The 18,618-nt window shown below is 37.1% G+C and overlaps 1 protein-coding gene across 1 annotated transcript in view; it reads right to left on the bottom strand.

The window, feature by feature from the left end:
- Positions 1-18,618, bottom strand: part of LOC115217051 (bifunctional glutamate/proline--tRNA ligase) — a 62,508-nt gene that overhangs the window by 27,769 nt on the left and 16,121 nt on the right. Inside the window, exons 7-17 of the mRNA XM_036506997.1 lie at positions 17,505-17,631; positions 15,997-16,189; positions 14,354-14,525; positions 11,527-11,651; positions 9,466-9,574; positions 8,002-8,086; positions 5,341-5,400; positions 4,641-4,751; positions 3,890-4,026; positions 2,218-2,272; positions 611-807 (exon numbers count right to left, since the gene is read on the bottom strand). Of these exons, the coding sequence (XP_036362890.1) occupies positions 611-807; positions 2,218-2,272; positions 3,890-4,026; positions 4,641-4,751; positions 5,341-5,400; positions 8,002-8,086; positions 9,466-9,574; positions 11,527-11,651; positions 14,354-14,525; positions 15,997-16,189; positions 17,505-17,631 (1,371 nt within the window). The remainder of the gene's footprint in view (positions 1-610; positions 808-2,217; positions 2,273-3,889; positions 4,027-4,640; positions 4,752-5,340; positions 5,401-8,001; positions 8,087-9,465; positions 9,575-11,526; positions 11,652-14,353; positions 14,526-15,996; positions 16,190-17,504; positions 17,632-18,618) is intronic.

The following is an 18,618-nucleotide window of genomic DNA, read 5'->3' as shown; positions in this document are numbered from 1 at the left end:
CAAATCACACTCGATTATCTTTAAAAAAGAGAAGGATACATTGGGCAATGTAGTTTCAGATAAACCAAGTCTGAAAAGACTAGAAAATCCTGATTATGATCACATCTCTGTTTTACCAGACACAAGGCTAACCCACAACAATAACAGCAGTACATAACATAAATTAATCCAGTGAAATTGCTTCTTTATGAGAGGGAGATATAAATATGTGGATGAGATAACTAAAACCAATGAAGGAACTGCATAAAGGAAGATATCAATAATTCTGAGATACAACAAGAGAAGAGATATATGAAATACTAGCAGTATTGCCTGGCGTTGCTCGGGTTTGTAAGGGAAATAGCTATATAAGCATTTTTAGAGAGTTACTTCTCTTATATAACCCAAGCAAAAATGTGGAAAAATGATGGTAAATTTTTTTTAAATCATAGACTCATGCTAATACCCAGAAGGGCTCGATATGATGGCTATAAGATACCCGCTTTTGGTTAAACTGCACCACAAAATGTGGGAGTAGTTAGGAATCTAAATCGGAGGAGACAGAGTCTCACACGCACAACTTAAATTTTATATATAAAGATTTTACTGAGTCAATAGCAAGTTTGATTACAAAAATGTAGTTTTTATAACTGAAACCAAAATTAAATTAGTTACCTTAGAATTGTAGTTTACAAATTGTTTAAAATCTTCATCTTTGCCCAGCAATGGTTTTGAGATGATATGGTCAAAGGTAACTGCAACTGTAGGCACTAAATGACACCCCTCAGAATCAAGTAACCAGGTGAGTTTTTGTGTTTTTTTATAATCCTGAAATTGTAAAAGAGTAAAAATATTCAAGGGAGAAAAACCATTTTTCTTTAAATAAACTATTAAAAACAAAATGAATAACTGAAATTTTTTTACAACTACTACTGCAATATCACCACCACCACCATCATCAATTAACATCTGTTTTCCATGCTGGCATGGATTGGACAGCTTGATAGGAGTTGGTAAAGGCTGGGAGCTGCACCAGGCTGCATCGTCTGTTTTGGCATAGTTTCTATGGCTGGATGCCCTTCCTTATGTCAACCACTTTACAGTATGTACTGGGTGTTTTTTATGTGGCATTTGCACCACAGCTTTTTACTTGCTTATATTTTTCAATTCAGTAAGAGTTCTTCAAAGAGTTAAGGACCGTTTTTGAACGAAAAACAAAGATAGTACATGATACATCTATTTTAACCCTTTAGTATTTAAACCGGCCATATCCGACCAAAATATTTTATCTGTTTTATGTTCAAACTGACCAGATCCAGGCTCTCACACCTACCCTACAATGTTATTCTACACTAAGTAATTACACCATCAAGATCTTGAAGATATGGGATAATGCATGATCAATTCAAATCAATGTGAATCAATAAGCATTACGTTTGATAGAATAATATGAACATTAAAGGGTTAAGCATTCATTTATTTGTTTGTTTCAGGAATTCATGAGGATCAAATTACATTTTTTTTTTTTATATCATCATCATCATCATCATCATCGTTTAACGTCCGTTTTCCATGCCGGCATGGGTTGGATGGTTTGACTGGGGTCTGGGAAGCCAGGAGGCTGCACCAGGCTCCAGTCTGATCTGGCAGTGTTTCTACAGCTGGATGCCCTTCCTAACGCCAACCACTCCGTGAGTGTAGTAGGTACTTTTTACATGCCACTGGCACAGGGGCCGGTGAAACCCATGTCAGCATGCTCTTTTCTTCTTTTAAATATACACCTACTGTTTTGTTCTTTAATATCTCATTTTTAATGACAATGCTTTTTTAAAACCTTTTATCATTCATATTACTCCAGCAAATGCATTGCTTATTCTTTCACATTGTTTTGAATTACTCATGCATAATCTCATAGCTTTGAGATTTCGTAATGTGATTGTTTATTTTTAGAATGACATTGTAGGGTAGGTGAGAGAGACAGGATTTGGCCAGTTTGAATATATAATAGGTTAAATATTGGGGCTGGATATGATCAGTTTAAATGCTAAGGGGTTAAACAGAGAAACCAGGGCATATTATATATGCACTGACTTATAGTTTTACTTTCACTTTCCAGAAATAGTGGTGTGCATTATATAAAAACAATACAATTAGTAATATAAAAAATAATCTACAAAAAGTTGTAAATAAACTACAAAATAGAACAATGTAAATAACATAAAAAATCAATTAACTCACAGTGTTTTCTAAATCCAAGCTGGCAACAATATTAGATACAGCACCGGCAGCATTCCTAATAAAACAATTGTTGAAATTTAGTTTTGTGAAGGCATAGGCACAGGAGTGGCTGTGTGGTAAGTAGCTTGCTTACTTGTCACATGGTTCCGGGTTCAGTCCCACTGTGTGGCACCTTGGGCAAGTGTCTTCTACTATAGCTTCGGGCTGACCAAAGCCTTGTGAGAGGATTTGGTAGACTGAAAGAAGCCTGTCGCATATATGTATATATGCATGTGTGTTTGTGTGTCTGTGTTTGTCCCTCTAGCATTGCTTGACAACCGATGCTGGTGTGTTTATGTCCCCGTTACTTAGCGGTTCGGCAAAAAAGACCGACAGAATAAGTACTGGGCTTACAAAAGAATAAGTCTCGGGGTCGAGTTGCTCGATTAAAGGAAGTGCTCCAGCATGGCTGCAGTCAAATGACTGAAACAAGTAAAAGAGAGAGAGCATCAAGTATATGCAGCTGCTGTGTCTTTCATCGTCATCATCATCATCATCTAATGCCTGTTTTTCATGCTGGTAAGGGTTGGATGATTTGACGAGCTGGTAGGCTGGAGAGCTGCACCAGGCTTCAGGCATCTGTTTTGGCGTGGTCCCTACAGCTGGATACCCATCCTAATGCCAATCACTTCACAGAGTATACTGGGTGCTTTTTGTGTGGCATTGGCACATGTGCTTATTACGTGGAACTGACAAGCATGTTTTCCACATGAAACGACCACATGTGTTCTTTACACAGCACTACCACATGTGCTTTGTACATGGCACTAGCATATGTGCCTTTTACATGGCACCAGCAGAGTTGCTGAGTAATTTGCAAGACAAAATGTCTGTCAACATTTAAACGAAATTGAGATACAAAGTTATGCATATTTCTGTGAACATTTACATTTAATAGAATTATAATGCTAAGTGTATTTCTGTGAATATTTTAAATGAAATAGAGCCATAATGTTGAGTGTAATTCTGTCAATACATATAGAGACCAGGTCTGTAGGTGGTGGTGTAAGACTAAGAGACTGATGAAGTCTACTCCACAAAAACAAGAATGGTCCCTATGAGAGGCTCCTACACATTTTCTGACAACCAAATTTCATTCACAAGGTTTTGATAGAAGACACTCGCCAAAAGTGCTGTGAAGTGAAATTGAAACCAAAAGCACATAACTGCAAAAAGAATTTCTTAACTACACAGAATATTGGAAATGAATGACAATGCTTGTATGACAGTGACACTCATTTACAACTTTCATACGTTGTTAACACAAGGAGATACAAACATACACACTCACACGCATACATATGTATACAATAGGATCTTTTTGTTTCCATTTGCCAAATCCACTCACAAAGCATTGGATGGGCTGAGGCTACAGTAGAAGACTTTCCAAGGTGTGACATAGCAGGGCCGAATCTGAAACCATGTAGTTAGGAAGCAGGCTCCTTAACCTAACAGCCATGCAGGCACCTAATTGAAACAAAGACATTAGGAATTTGACTCTTTAAGGAGGAAGGGAAAATCTCTTATGCTTTTTTTACCTTAGAAAACAGAAAAATTTGAAAAACAAAAATCCAATGAAAAAAATTATGGAGTTTTCAATTAAAAAATGTGATAATTAGCATTATAAACTTACTTTTTAATTGATTCAATTTTTAGATTTCCCCAGTTGATGAATGTTGCAATTTCTCCTTCTTTCAAGGACTCAGCATCTTCTTTCTCAATAATAATATTAGGTCCATAACATACAAGCTTTGTTCCAACAGAATCATTCTAAAACATAAAAAAGTAATAATCATATAAAATCCCTGTGAATACCATTGTCACTGCTAGCACAATATTCTATAATCGATGTAATTTATCATGATGATAATGATCATTTAATATCCACTTTCCATGCTGGCATGGGTTGGATGGTTTGACATGGAGCTAGCCACCTGCAATGTCCAGACCCTAATTGTCTGTTGTGGCATGGTTTCTATGGCTGGATGCCCTTCCTAATGCCAACTATTTTACAGAGTGTACTGGGTGCATTTTACGTGCCAGTGGCATAGGTGCATTTACACAGCTCTGGCACATGAAGGGACAAGCATGTATGTGTGGAAGACAGCAATATTTCTAAGCTTGACACAGCTTATCAAGTACAGCTAATTGCCACATCTCCCAGTTCCTTGTCATTTCCTCAGTGAGGTCCAAAGTCCAATTATAAATGCTTTGTATATGATGGGCTTCTTTTAGTTTCTATTATACATGTATCTGAAAGAAGGAATGCAGTGCTATAGGATTACCATATATTATGGAAATGAGGGTTGCAGTTAACAAAAAAAACTCATCTATTATCAGATAAAGGATGGTTTTAATGAAAAAAATGTTAAAAATGATCAAACCTTGGGATGCTTTGCTACTTCTTTTGATGAAGGGGTTGCATCTTTAACAGTAACAGAAACAGCTCCGTCTTTAGTCAGAGCAGTATATCTTGGGACAATTGGATCAATAACCTGAAATGAATTATAATATACTTAGTATTACCAATACATAAATACATTAAAACTTTGGTTTTGTCAAGTATATGTGATTATTAAGCTCCTCCAACCGACTAACTTTGATATAGATATACAACATAATTATATTTTTATAATCTGTTAGACAAAGTATACCGAGTTTTAGTTAGGTTTAGCACCATTCTTTACAGTCCTTGAAACACTGAACCAATGATGGATGTTTTACATAGTTGTTCAACCTTCTAGAACCCTGGTTCACAGCTGAGGTAAAATTATCAAAGTTGAGCAATTAGATAGAATTAACTGTGGTTATCATTGGAAAGACACTAAGCAACACTCTTAATCACATAAAAAAAAATAATAATAACTAGCTGATGATACTTTGCCAGTTTGGAAAAAGGAATGTAAGTGAATGGGTGGTTGTAAGCTAAAATAAATGATGCATTAGAATAATTCAGTCGCAGAGGTTAATATTTATAAAAGAAATTAAATATTCAATAATTTATCATAAATTGCTACTAAAATACTTTCCATTGCTCAAAGAAGTAGAATAACAAGAACTATTTTTTTTGGAATGAAAAATTACCTTTTTGTTGATTGCCCATATTTTATCCCATTCCATCATGACTATTGATTTTGAAGAACCCTAGAAATAAGTGGAAAATAAATACAAATAAATAGAAAATAAATGAATATTCATTTTGGTTGTTTAGGTTTTCCAACAATTTCTCAATTCTTTTTTTATTCTAATCAACAACAAAAAAAAAAATCTATGACTGTAATAAGTTTTCTGTCAAGGACCAGAGAGGAAATATAATCAATTAAAAAGTTTAAAAAAAGATATATTATATATAGGTTGATTGAAAAGTAACTCCCTACAGTACCTCACTATGTTGCAAGATGAGATCTGGCCAGTTATCAGTGCTTGGAAGAATACTGATATTAAAGATTTGATTTTCATGCAAGATGGTGCCACTCTACATTTTGCTCTTGTTGTTTGTGAATGGCTGAATGTCCATTTTGTTGGGAGATGGATGGGTCATTGTGGTCCTTGTGAGTGGCCAGCCAGGAGTCCCAATTTAACATCCTGTGATTTCTTTCTTTTGGGGGTGGTTATAGGAACAAGTCTACTATGCCAAACCAAAGACTTTGAAAGAGCTTGAAGGGAGAATACAAGAAGTTATGTCTTCCATCCCACAAGAGTTCCTGGTGAAATCAGTTGATGTAATTCCTAGGCGACTCAAGAAGTTGGTGGTGACATTAGGAGCCCATACTGAATTTTTAATAAAACCTCATATCAAAAGCTTTCCTCTCATATCCATTCTTCTGTAAAAATTACAATTAATAAATAATTTAAAAGTATTTTAAAATAGGGAGTTACTTTTCAATCATTCTGCATATATAAGTTTGTCATCGTTTGAATTTTTTTGTTCTGTAAACTAGCCGAGTCAGAAATATTATAAAGAAAAAAAAAACCCCAAAAGTAATACAATTTCTCTGTTCATAAAACTGCATCTTCTGATGGATTCTTTTATTTGTTTCAGTCATTTGACTGTGGCCATGCTAGAGCACCGCCTTTATTTGAGCAAATCGACATTCTTTATTTTTCACAATGATTAAACGTGAATTAACAAAGTAATGGTGAAGTTCTTAAGCAGATCAGGCCGAAAATGTCACTAGAAACTAGGATCACCAAGCATAGATGGGCATATTTTGGTCATATTATGCGGAGAAAATCCCTGGAGAAGGACATCATGCTCGGAATGGTCAGTGGCAAGAGAGGAAGAAGCCGACCAAGAACCCGCTGGCTTGACACCATCAAGAGTGATACTGGAATGGACATAGCCAATCTGAAAGAAGCGGCCCAGGTTAGAACTGACTGGAGGACACTGATCCATGGAGTAACCAAGAGTTGACTTCGACTGAGCGGATAGATAGATAAATAGCCTTTGTTTTAATAATATAATAATAATGAAATTATTGTATACAGTGCTCAGGTGCACCACAACTTGTCAGAAAGTGCATATAAAGTACATGCAGTAGTGTAGAAATGTCTGGAAAGTGAACATGCTTGTGTGTGTATCAAGTGTAGTGTTGGCGAATCTCAGGAAGCATGGAAGTTTTGAAGGATGCAGTGCTCCGACAACTAACAACCGATGCCGGCAGTTTGTTCCACGCTTCAGCAACTCTCAGCGTGAAAAAATGTTTCCTGAAGTCATGGGAGCTGTGCTGTTTTCTTACTTTGTAAATATGTCCACGGGTGTTAGACGGGTGGAGTTTGAAAAGGTGCTCAGAGTTATTGTTTGTGCGATGGTTGATAATTTTATGGGTGTCTGCCAAGTCAGCTGCCAGACGTCGGAGTTTCAATGTGTCCATGCCCAGGGAAGTAAGGCGTTCAGGATATGGCAAATGCCTGATGGAGGGTATTCTTTAATATCAAGGATCAAGTTTTTTTTTACAATAGTATTTCTCTCCTCCCACCATCTCTCTCTTTCTGTTTATGTATTTCAGTATTTGTTATCTTCTATCTTTTACTTGTTTCAGTCATTAGACTGTGGTCATGCTGGGGCACCGCCTAGAAGGATTTTAGTCAAACTAATTGATCCCAGGACTTATTCTGTTGGTCTCTTTTGCATAACTGCTAAGTCATGGGAATGTAAACACAACACCGGTTGTCAAGAGGTGGGGGGGGGATACAAAGACACACACCATGGGCTTATTTCAGTTTTTGTTCATCAAATCCACTCACAAGAATTTGGTCATCCTGAAGCTATAATAGAAGACACTTGCCGAAGGTGCCTTGCAGTGGGACTGAACTAGGAACCACGTGGTTAGGAAGCAAACTTCTTACCACACATCCAAAAATATAACATTCATCATCATTTTACGTCCGTTGTCCATGCTGGCATGGGTTAGATGATTTGATCAGGGTTGGTAAGTTGGAAGGCTGCACCAGACTCTGGTCAAATTTGGCATGGTTTTCTATGGCTGAATGCCCTCAGAGTGTAAAGGGTGCTTTTTTTACATGCCACTGGCATGGGTGCCATTTGCATGACACCAGTATCTGCCACAACATAATACCAAAGGTCTCGGTCATTGCCTCTTTGAGGCCCAACACTTGAAAGGAACTCAGCCACTTTTTGCAACAAAATGTTTAACAAATAAATACAGCAACCATGACGTTCTTTGTACAAGACTTACCACAAATAAAATTTTGCAATTTCTATTTAATCCAAGCACAACTTACTTGAGCGATTATAAACTGTTTTAAGCCTTCAATAGTCATTCCTCTTCTTAATATACCACGGACAGTAGGGAAACGAGGATCATCCCTAGAAAAAAAAGATTTATATTGTAGAAGTTTCTCAGACTTTATAAGGAATCTAACTCAAGATGTTACTTTTACTAAAGTAGTTTGTGTCAGAGTAATGGGTCAAGTAGAATGAAAGTACAGGGTGGACCAAAATGATCTGACACATTTGGAGGTTTAATAAAAGCACAAAATAAGAAAAAATGAAAAGAAAAATTTTATTTTCTGAATTCACCATTCCAGAAGAAATGATCCATAGAGTTATCAATAACTTTCATGAACGTCTCCAACTGATTTAAGTTTTAAAACTTAATGAAATAAAATGGCATTATATGTACATTCAGAAAATAAAATGTTTCTTTTCATTATTTCTTATTTTGTGCTTTTATTAAGCCTCCAAATGTGTCAGATCATCATCATTTTAAGTGTCTACTTTTCCATGCTTGCATGGACCAGACAGAGTTTATTGAGGCAGATTTTATATGGTCGAATGCCTTTCCTATTGTCAACCCTCACGATATTTCCTCATGGTCAGGCATGTTTTTGCAGAGTATTGGAAATAAACGAGACTGTTTATATGAAAGACATTCATTTACAGCTATTGCATGATGTTAAGACAAGGAGACAAAAACACACACATATATATATGTAGAGATGTGGGTGAGTAAGTATACAACAAGCTTCTTTCAGTTTCTGTCAATCAAATCCACTCATAAAGCTTTGGTTGGCATGGAGCAACAGTAGAAGATACTTGTCTAAGGTGCCATGCACTGAGGCTGAATCTGAAACTAGATGGTTGGGAAGCAAACTTCTTAATCACACAGCCCCACCTATGCCAATCAATATCTATAAAGTTGAAATGCGAAAAAGTTGTTTGATTTCTTGGTTATTTGTCTCATTTTGGTATGGAAACGGTTTAAGGGGCGGTAGATGGGGTCGGATTGGTGCCAAAATTTACACTGGGGGGTAAAATGGGGTGGGCAATGGTGTGAGGAAGGTTGCAAAGTTGCTCAGGGCTACTGTTTGGTTGCCATGGTGAGGAATATGGGAAAAATTGAGTTTTAAAGAAGATAAAGATGAAGAAAAAATTTGAAAAATAAGAAAAAGAAGAGGGCAATAAAAAGAACCAGGCAAAGAAGACGAACAAAAGAAGGAAGGGAAAAGGAGACAACACGCACAAAAGGAACACCACCACCAAAACCCGAGCGAGGCACGGGTCAAAATAGTTAGTCTGTAAGAAACAGCAGTCAAATCACAGACTACTGATTTAAAAAAAAAAAAAAAAAAGGAACAGCATATTGGATACTATAGCCTGAAAACAGGATGAGGAAGGGCAAGATATTATAAATACTGAACTGATGATAAAGGTGAGGCAAAGACAGGGAAACAAACAATACTTACCAACCATCAACATGTTTTTCGTTCACAAACCAAGTGAGTTTTCGCTTGGACAAAACAGTGTTTTGTAGATTCAATCGGCTGTACTCATAGAGATAAGGTTCACGTAAACCTAGAAGAAAAACATTTCAACTTTTTATCTCAAGCTAAAAAGAAATTTTGCAACATTTATAATTATAGTGTGTTATTTTGGGTTAAAAACCTCTTCAATGGAAAAAGTCAAAGGCTGCCCATGCGACATCTTTTACTTTATTAGACTGCGTCCATGTTGGGGCACTGCCTTGAAGAATATTTAGCTGAACAAATCAACCCTAGTATTTATTTTTAAAAACTTGGTACTTATTCTAGCAGTCTCTTTTGCTGAACTGCTAAGTTATGGGGATGTAAACAAACCAACACTGGTTGTCAAGCAGTGGTGGGAGACAAACAGACACAAAGATATATACACGATAGGTTCCTTTCAGTTTCTGTCTCCCAAATCCACTCGCAAGGCTTTGGTCTGCCTGAAGCTACAGTAGAAGATACTTGGCCAAGGTACCACGCAGTGGGACTGAACCTGGAACCATGTAGTTGAGAAGTAAGCTTATCACAGAGCCATGCCTATGCCTGAGTAAAACTTTCTAAGATTCTCCATTTTGAATTTAGCAAAACCATCAAAGAGTCAAAGGTTTGACTCAGGACTAAACTGAATCAAAAGAGGTTTACCCACAGGGAACATCTAAAAATGCTTTATCACAGATTGATTAATTTGTATTTTGAAACTGATTCAATACCTTAAGTTCTTCACTTATGATGTAACTATATTTTGGAGAAAATATGGAAAATGCTCTCTCTCTTTCATATGCACCTTGTACTTTGAGAATACATCCTCACCAACTCTCTCTCTTTTCCAGACGCAGAAACCATGTATTCACCTCTTCAACAAGACACTTGTTCCTATCCTGTTATCGTACTTTCACCTCCTCCAATGTTATGTTCCACTCAGTTGAGGAATCTTGTCTCGCAAGTACTTAGTGACATCATTTGTGCCAATGCCACATAAAAAAGCATCACCCAGTATACTCTATTAATGTGGCTGGTGTTAGGAAGTGTATCCAGCCATAGAAACCATGCCAAGGCAGATGCTGGAGCTTGATGCAGTCTTCTGGCCCTTATTAAACTGTCCAACCCATGCCAGCATGGAATAAAGGACATTAAATAATGATGATGATGAGGATGGTTAATCATGTTCTTAATGAATAAATTAAGAAAAAAGGGTAGATAATATTATTTGAAGTGTAAATCTACAGATTTATAACTTTTGTGAAAAGTATTGTGTTGTTATTTTTTAGAAAATATTATTTCTACAATGTAACTCCTACATGCATTATGCTTAATGTTAGAAAAAGTAATTAACACATTGGCTCCAATAACTAATACAAAAAAAAAAAAAAAAAAAAAAAAAACCCTGAAAATTTAAAACCATCAAACCCCTAATCATCATCATCCTTTAATGTCCATTTTCAATGCTGGAATGGGTTGGACGGTTTGACCAGAGCTGGCAAGTGAGAGAGCTGCACCAGTTTGATATGGCTGGGTGCCCTTGCTAATGCCAACCACTTTACAGTGTGTGCTGGGTACTTTTAATGTGGCACCAGCACAGGACTCTTGCAGGCCAATCCTCTTCATTAGGGGATGTGGCCTTAACACTTCTGCTGAGGAGGACGGATCTTCTTGAGTACAGCAAAGCATCAGGTATACCAGTCCTTTGTCATCTCATCCAAAAGGTTCAGCATTCAGAGATCATCCTAAGAATATATTAACTGATGTACACTGAATTATTGGGAAATCTTACCAAGTTTATTTAACTTATTGGTTAAACAGTCAATCTTTTGCTTTGTTTTTCAGCTGCCTAAAAATCAAGATAACCATGTGACAGCCCCACTTCATTAAAGCGGTGGTGGACTAAGAAAGATGTCACTGAAAAGGTTGTCAATGGCAACGAAAGGAAAAATAAAGACAAATAAATAACTGACTGTTTAGCACCAAGTTAAACAATTGATCGATTAGTTAGTTGTATCTTACCAAGCTTTTTCAGAATCCAGAAATACTGCTCATCTCTGTCGTGATATTCAGTTGTACGAAGAGCATGGGTCACACCCTCTATACTGTCCACAATAGGACAAGCAAAGTCATAAGTTGGGTACACTCTGAAAATATAATGGATAAATGATTGAAACAAGAAATCTATCTTTAGATTTACTAAACAGAATCAGCAATGCAATGAATAAAGAAGAACTACAAAAATAAAAATACCGATAGAAATATACTTAATAAGCACAAGGTGAGGTACATGACCTAGCAGTTAAACAGTGGCACTCGTGATCATGGTTTCAATTCCCTGACCAGGCAGTGTGTTCTGGGTCTTGAGTAAAACACTTCACTTTTATGTTGCTGCTGTCCACTCAGTTATGAATAAGTAACCCTGTAATAGACTGGCATCCTGTTGAAGGAAAATATGATCTCAGCAACCTATACACCATGGAAACTGGGTAAGTGACTCTGAGTCCTAGGGCTTCAAATAGTAATGTTTAATGAGCACACTAGTCCAAGTAGGAAGGCCAATGACTGTCTGGTTATACTTTGCTGTTAGGGAGATAAAGGTACATGGCTCAGTGGTTAGAGCATTGGGCTTATAATCACAAAATTATGAGTTCGATTCCTGGACCAGGCTACATGTTAGGTTCTTGAGCAAGACACTTTATTTTTCATGTTATTCCAGTTCACTAAGCTGTAGAAATGAGTTGTGACATCACTGGTGCCAAGCAGTATCAGCCTTTGCCTTTCCCTTAGATAACATTGGTGACGTGGCGAGGAGAGGCTAGTGTGCATGGGTGACTGCTGGTCTTCCATAAACAACCTTGTCCAGACTTGTACCTCGGAAGGTGTCTTTGTAAGTGCAATCCCATGGTCATTTATGACAGAAGAGGGTCTTTTAGGGAGATTAATGTGAAATTTTTATAGGTTTGCAGTAGGACAGAAGATATGAAGAGAAAGGAAGTTGCAGAGGTATTCAGTTATGAGCAAGAAAACGTTAACTGGTTGGTATGAAGCCTTTAAGATGAAAGGGAATGGGAAGAAACATGTGTAACAACTGAGTTTAAGAAGAAATAACAGAATTTCCACACAGCTAAGTGCAGGTATTGGCTGAAAAAGTTTGCTTCCCAACCATGTGATTTCAAGTTCAGTCCCACTGCATGACTTCTTGGGCAAGTGTCTTCTACGGCCAGGAGTTGACCAATGCCTTGTGAGTAGATTCAGTAGACAAGAAATGAAAGGAGATTGTTGTGTGTGTGTGTGTGTGCATGAATGCACCTGTGTGAGTACACGTGTCTAAACATTACATGATAGTTGTAAATGAGCATCACTGTCATACAAGCGAGGTTGTTTGGTTCCAGTCTTTTGTGAAAAAAAAAAAAATCTTGACATAGGGAAATATCATTATGTTTGAAAAAAAGAGGGGAAGTTGATGACAGGAAGGGCATCTGACCATAGAAAATCTACCTCAACAAATTTTGTCTGCCCCAGGTAAGCATAGAAAAGTGGACATTAGAATGATGATAAAATAATAATCCTTTCTACTAAAGGCATAAAGGCCTGAAATTTTTAGGAGGGGTATGCTGATTTCATCAACCCCAGTGTTTCGCTGGTACTTAATTTACCAACCCATAAAAGATGAAAAGCAAAGACGACCCAGGTGAAATATGAACTCAGAATGTGAAGATGGAAGAAAAACTGCTAAGCATTTTGCCTGGTGTGGTAACAATTCTGCCAGCTTGCAGCTTTATGATGAAATAATAATCATCATCATTTAATGTCCATTTCCATCTGGTATGGGTTGTATGGCTTGACAGGAGCTGGTAAAGCCAGAAGCTGCATCAGGCTCCACTGTCTACTTTGGCATGGTTTCTACAATTAGATGTGCTTCCAAGGTGACATCTCAGAGTGGTGAGAATAAGTGGGGCAAATGATAGAGTAAAATATAAGAGAGCAAAATGATGGAGTGAAATATAGGTAGGTATGTGGGTATTAAGGGTAATAGTAGTTAAGCAAGGTGTTAATGATAGAGGACATTATAGGGGAGAGAAGACATAGAAAGGAGGTGATTGGTGGGAATGGGAAATGGTTTAGGGTGGTGAAAGAGATAACTGAAGAAGCAGGTGGATGTAATATGCACCTATTCTGTTCTCAAGTGATGGGTGTTAGGGGATAAAAGGTGAGGGGAAAATGGTTGACGAGGGAGAGCCCTAATAAGTATTGGCAGACATTTCACTAGTGAGCTTGTAAACTGATCAAGAAATTAGACTATTGGAAAGTGTATTTCTTGATACACTACGCCAGAAAAACTAAATGATTATACTCTGATCATAGTTCTGCTCTGTCAGGGTTATCTTGGAGTTAAATGATAAATAGTAGAAGTAATGTATGATGTAGACTATTTATTGTTATAAACCCAAACTTGAATATCAAAGTTTTAAAAGGTTTCACGTACAGTCTCTCCAGAGTTTGAATTGCTTCTGAGTAATTCTCACATTCACTTATGAGTTCGTAAACGTCTTTATCTATGTGTGCTATTAAACACCTAAGTTTACTTTCATCCGTGTTAGGCGGTTCAGCAGGAAATGATTCTAAAAATTTTTTTAAAGTCCTGAATCAATATTTCCATTCTTTCAAAGCTTGACTTGAACTTGGATCAGCAGTGAACAAATTTGGTTTTATAAATTTGCTGTCCATTCTCTCTCTCTCTCTAGCTATAATTTAGTTGATTAAATTGTTATAAACCCAAACTCGAATATCAAAGTTTTAAAAGGTTTCACGTACAAGAAAAATATACTTTTAATAATTGTCTTACTTGTATTTGTCACCTGTTCTGATGTGAATCTCTGGTTTACAACGGTAAAGTGTTGGATCACGCATACAACCGTTAGCAGAATTCATGTCAATCTTAGCACGAACACAACATTTTGTTCCAAATTCTGTACCTGATTTCATTTCTTCCCACATTTTCAAGTTTTCAGCTGTGCCTGGTTAGTATAAAATAAACAGAAAATTAAGGATTCTCATTATAATCTCTTGACCTGCTAGAAATAGAAGCCAAAGCCCTTCAAATTACACCTAGCTTTTTACAAAAGACAGACACATTGAATAATGTAGTCTACTGTTTAGAAAAAAAAAAAAGAATAGTTATGGTTGGAATACCTTCAATATAGAGCTGCTCAATCAGGTTTCATACAAAACTAAACAACAAATTGTTGTGTTGATAAAGTTATTTGTCCAGTTGACTATGATTAATGATCAATCAAAGCCTAGCTTGCATTCCAGTAGTAAGTAATAAACCACTGGTCTGTCCCCATGTGAGCTTTTCTACAGCTACAGTATTGCTGCACCAATAAATCCAAGCACAGTCAGAGCATTGCACAATGAAGGCCCAATTTAGTGTTTATCTCATTTGTTAAAGTCTAATATTTTGAAATTTGATCTCCACTTCTTACAACAGACATCGTACATGGCTGCTTGACCTGCCAGAAACAACAACCAAATCTCTCTCAAACTATAACCAACCATCTTAACCTTTAGCATTCAGATTTCTCAGTCAAATGTAATACTTATTTATTCACATTGTTTTGAATTAACCAGGAATTATTTTGTAGCTTTGAGATTTTGATGAGGTAATTCTTAATTTTTAGAAAGAAATTGTAGGGTTGGTGTGAGAGGCCAGATCTGGCCAGTTTGGACATAAAACAGGTAGAATATTTTGGTTGGATACGGCCAGTTTAAATTTCCTGACCACATTAGTTAATGTGGTCAAAGGTGCACCCGAAGGTGGCAAGCTTGCAGAAACATTAGCATGCCGGGCGAAATGCTTAGAAGTATTTTGTCTGTCGCTACGTTCTGAGTTCAAATTCCGCCGAGGTCGACTTTGCCTTTCATCCTTTCGGGGTTGATAAATTAAGTACCAGTTACGCACTGGGGTCAATGTAATCGACTTAATACCTATGTCTGTCCTTGTTTGTCCCCTCTGTGTTTAGCCCCTTGTGGGTAATAAAGAAATAGGTATTTTGTCTGTCGCTACGTTCTGAGTTCAAATTCCGCCGAGGTCGACTTTGCCTTTCATCCTTTCGGGGTCGATTAAACAAGTACCAGTTACGCACTGGGGTTGATATAATCGACTTGATTCGTTTGTCTGCCCTTGTTTGTCCTTTTTGTGTTTAGCCCCTTGTGGGTAGTAAAGAAATAGGTTAAAATGTTGTTGATTACAGTTCTGTTCAATCAGAGCCAATTTAGGATTAAGCAACAATAGTATTTTAATTACTATGTTGCAAAGCATCAGAACAAACAGCATAGCAATACCATGGATCAAGGCATGAAAAGGACAGAAGTCATGTAATGCAAGTGAATTTACTAACACAAACTATAGAAGGTCAGTCAACATGCTACAGAGAACTACATATACTTGGCATTACACACAACAAGCAAACTCCTTCAGGAACTTACTTTGATTTCTTCGTGCTGATTCTTTCTTTTCTTCTCTTTCTTGTTTCATAACGTCAGGATTGGTATCGTCAACATAGGCATGACCTTCTTTGATTAGTTTCAAACAAAGATCAAGCAGGACATCAAAATGGTCAGATGTATAGCTTAGAACATCATACTTAATGCCAAGTAGTTCGACATCTTTGAGAATTACCTGTTTAAAATATTGTATCAATAAACATGTAAGATATTGTTTTCAATGTTTAACAAATTATATATAAAGGCTTTTTTTTCTTTTTTTGCATGCGCCCTCAAAAAGTCTGGCTTGGTGTCCAGTAAGACCACTAGGCGTGAGGCACCCCTTATATACACACAAGTGGCATGTAAAAAACACCATTTCGAGCGTGGTCGTTGTCAGTACTGCCAGACTGGCCCTCATGCCGGTGGCACGTAAAAGCACCCACTACACTCTCGGAGTGGTTGGCGTTAGGAAGGGCATCCAGCTATAGAAACTCTGCCAGATCAGATTGGAACCTGGTGCAGCCATCTGGTTCTCCAGTCCTCAGTCAAATCGTCCAACCGATGCTAGCATGGAAAGCGGACGTTAAATGATGATGATGTCTCTAGAACCCAGGCTACATCTGATAATTGGAAGTGACTTGGTTGGTGAATCCTCTGCAATGCTTGACAATCAACAGCAAGATGAGCTGCTACAGATCACAGTATCCCAAAAGGTGTATGTGTGTGAACTTGCATCTCCATTGAAACTCTAAACACTTGGTCAGAGCTGGCTCAACTCACCACAGGGGAATGCCACTGCAAGTACAAGTAGCAAAAAAAAATAAGGGGTTTCGAGCTCTTTGTTTTAAAAATACTTGAAATTCATTCATCATAGGTGGAACTTATGTACCACACCCATCTAACCAAGTGGCCAATGATTATAAAACTCTTGTTCCAACAATTCAATGCTGACCTCACTAAATGCTGAAGAATCAACCAAGCACAAAGACATTGTATTTTACCATTCACTAAGTTTAATACATAAACATCTTTCTATAATATATAATTTTCTAGATGGTGTAATTTAATTTTTCATTATTGAATTGATAAAAGGTGGTTTTTCTAATTTATATATATATATATATATATTATATATATATATATATACACTTTTTCTAATTTATATATATATATATATATATATACACTTACACATATATACACACACAAATATATATACATATGCACACATACATACATCTATCTATGAGTGCGTCATTGTGTCTGTGTTTGTCCCCGTCAACTACTGGATAACCGATGTTGGTGTATTTACATCCCTGTAACTTAGCAGTTAAGAGACTAACAAAACAAGTGCCAGGTTTAAAGACAAAAACAAATAATGACTAAAAGTTCTTCAAGGTTGAACTGGCAAATATCATAATTTCATTCTGAAATCTAAAATCAGCAGAATGCAGTTACATGGGAAATTACAATAATGACTACAGAAAAGGGTTAATAAATTTTGTTACCTGCTCAAATACATCACTTTCCTTGGCAGGGTTTGTGTCATCAAATCTCAAAATCAAACGCCCTTCAAACAATTTTTGATAATATTGATTTAACAAAGCAGCTTTTGCATGGCCAACATGAAGATAACTGAAAAATATATTAAAAATAATAATGAAGAAAATATTATATGCAAAAAATATAATGCTCCAATTTTTTTTCTCTTAGGTAAAGGTGTGGTTGTGTAGGAAGAAGCTTACTTCCCGACGTGTTTCCAGGTTCAGTCGCACTCTGTGAAACCTTGGGCAAGAGTCTTCAACTATAGCCTTGAGCTGACCAAAGCCTTGTGAATGGATGTGGTAGACAGAAACTGAAAGAAGTCCACTGTATATCATCATCATCATCATCATCGTTTAGCGTCCGCTTTCCATGCTAGCATGGGTTGGACGATTTGACTGAGGTCTGGCGAACCAGACTCCAATCTGATCTGGCAGTTTCAACAGCTGGATGCCCTTCCTAATGCCAACCACTCCGAGAGTGTAGTGGGTGCTTTTACGTGCCAGTTAGGTGGTACTGGTAACGGCCACACTCAAATGGTGCATTTTATGTGCCACCTGCACAGGAGCCAGTCCAGCAGCACTGGCAACGACCTCGCTCTAATGTTGTTGTATTTGGGGATGGTTATGTTACCAGTTTAGCCAATAAAAACACACGCACTATATATTTGGGGTTCACTTGCTTCAGCTTTATTTTATAGTAATCGTGTTTCAGTCAGAGTTCTTTCGTCACACTTCTGTGACCTCATCAGTGGTCCTTTGCTTTCTTCTTTCTTTTTTGTGTGTCTTTCCTACCGAAATACGATTACTATAAAATAAAGTTGAAGCAAGTGAACACCAAATATATAGTGCATGTGTTTTTATTGGCTAAACTGGCAACATGACCATCCCCAAATACAACAGTATCTGTTTAAACATACGAATTCACATCAAGAATCTTGCAAAACGAATATACGAACGTATATATGTGTGTGTGTGTGTATATATACTTATATCTATGTGTGTGTATTTATCACCCACTACCGCCTGACAACTGGTGTTGGTGTGTGTATGTCCCTGTAGCTTAGCAGTTCAGCAAAAA

This window comes from Octopus sinensis, linkage group LG11, assembly GCF_006345805.1.
Source record: "Octopus sinensis linkage group LG11, ASM634580v1, whole genome shotgun sequence".
Classification (NCBI taxonomy): Eukaryota; Metazoa; Mollusca; class Cephalopoda; order Octopoda; family Octopodidae; genus Octopus; species Octopus sinensis.
Note: the sequence above shows the minus strand (reverse complement) of the source record. Positions and strands in the feature narration are given on the sequence as shown.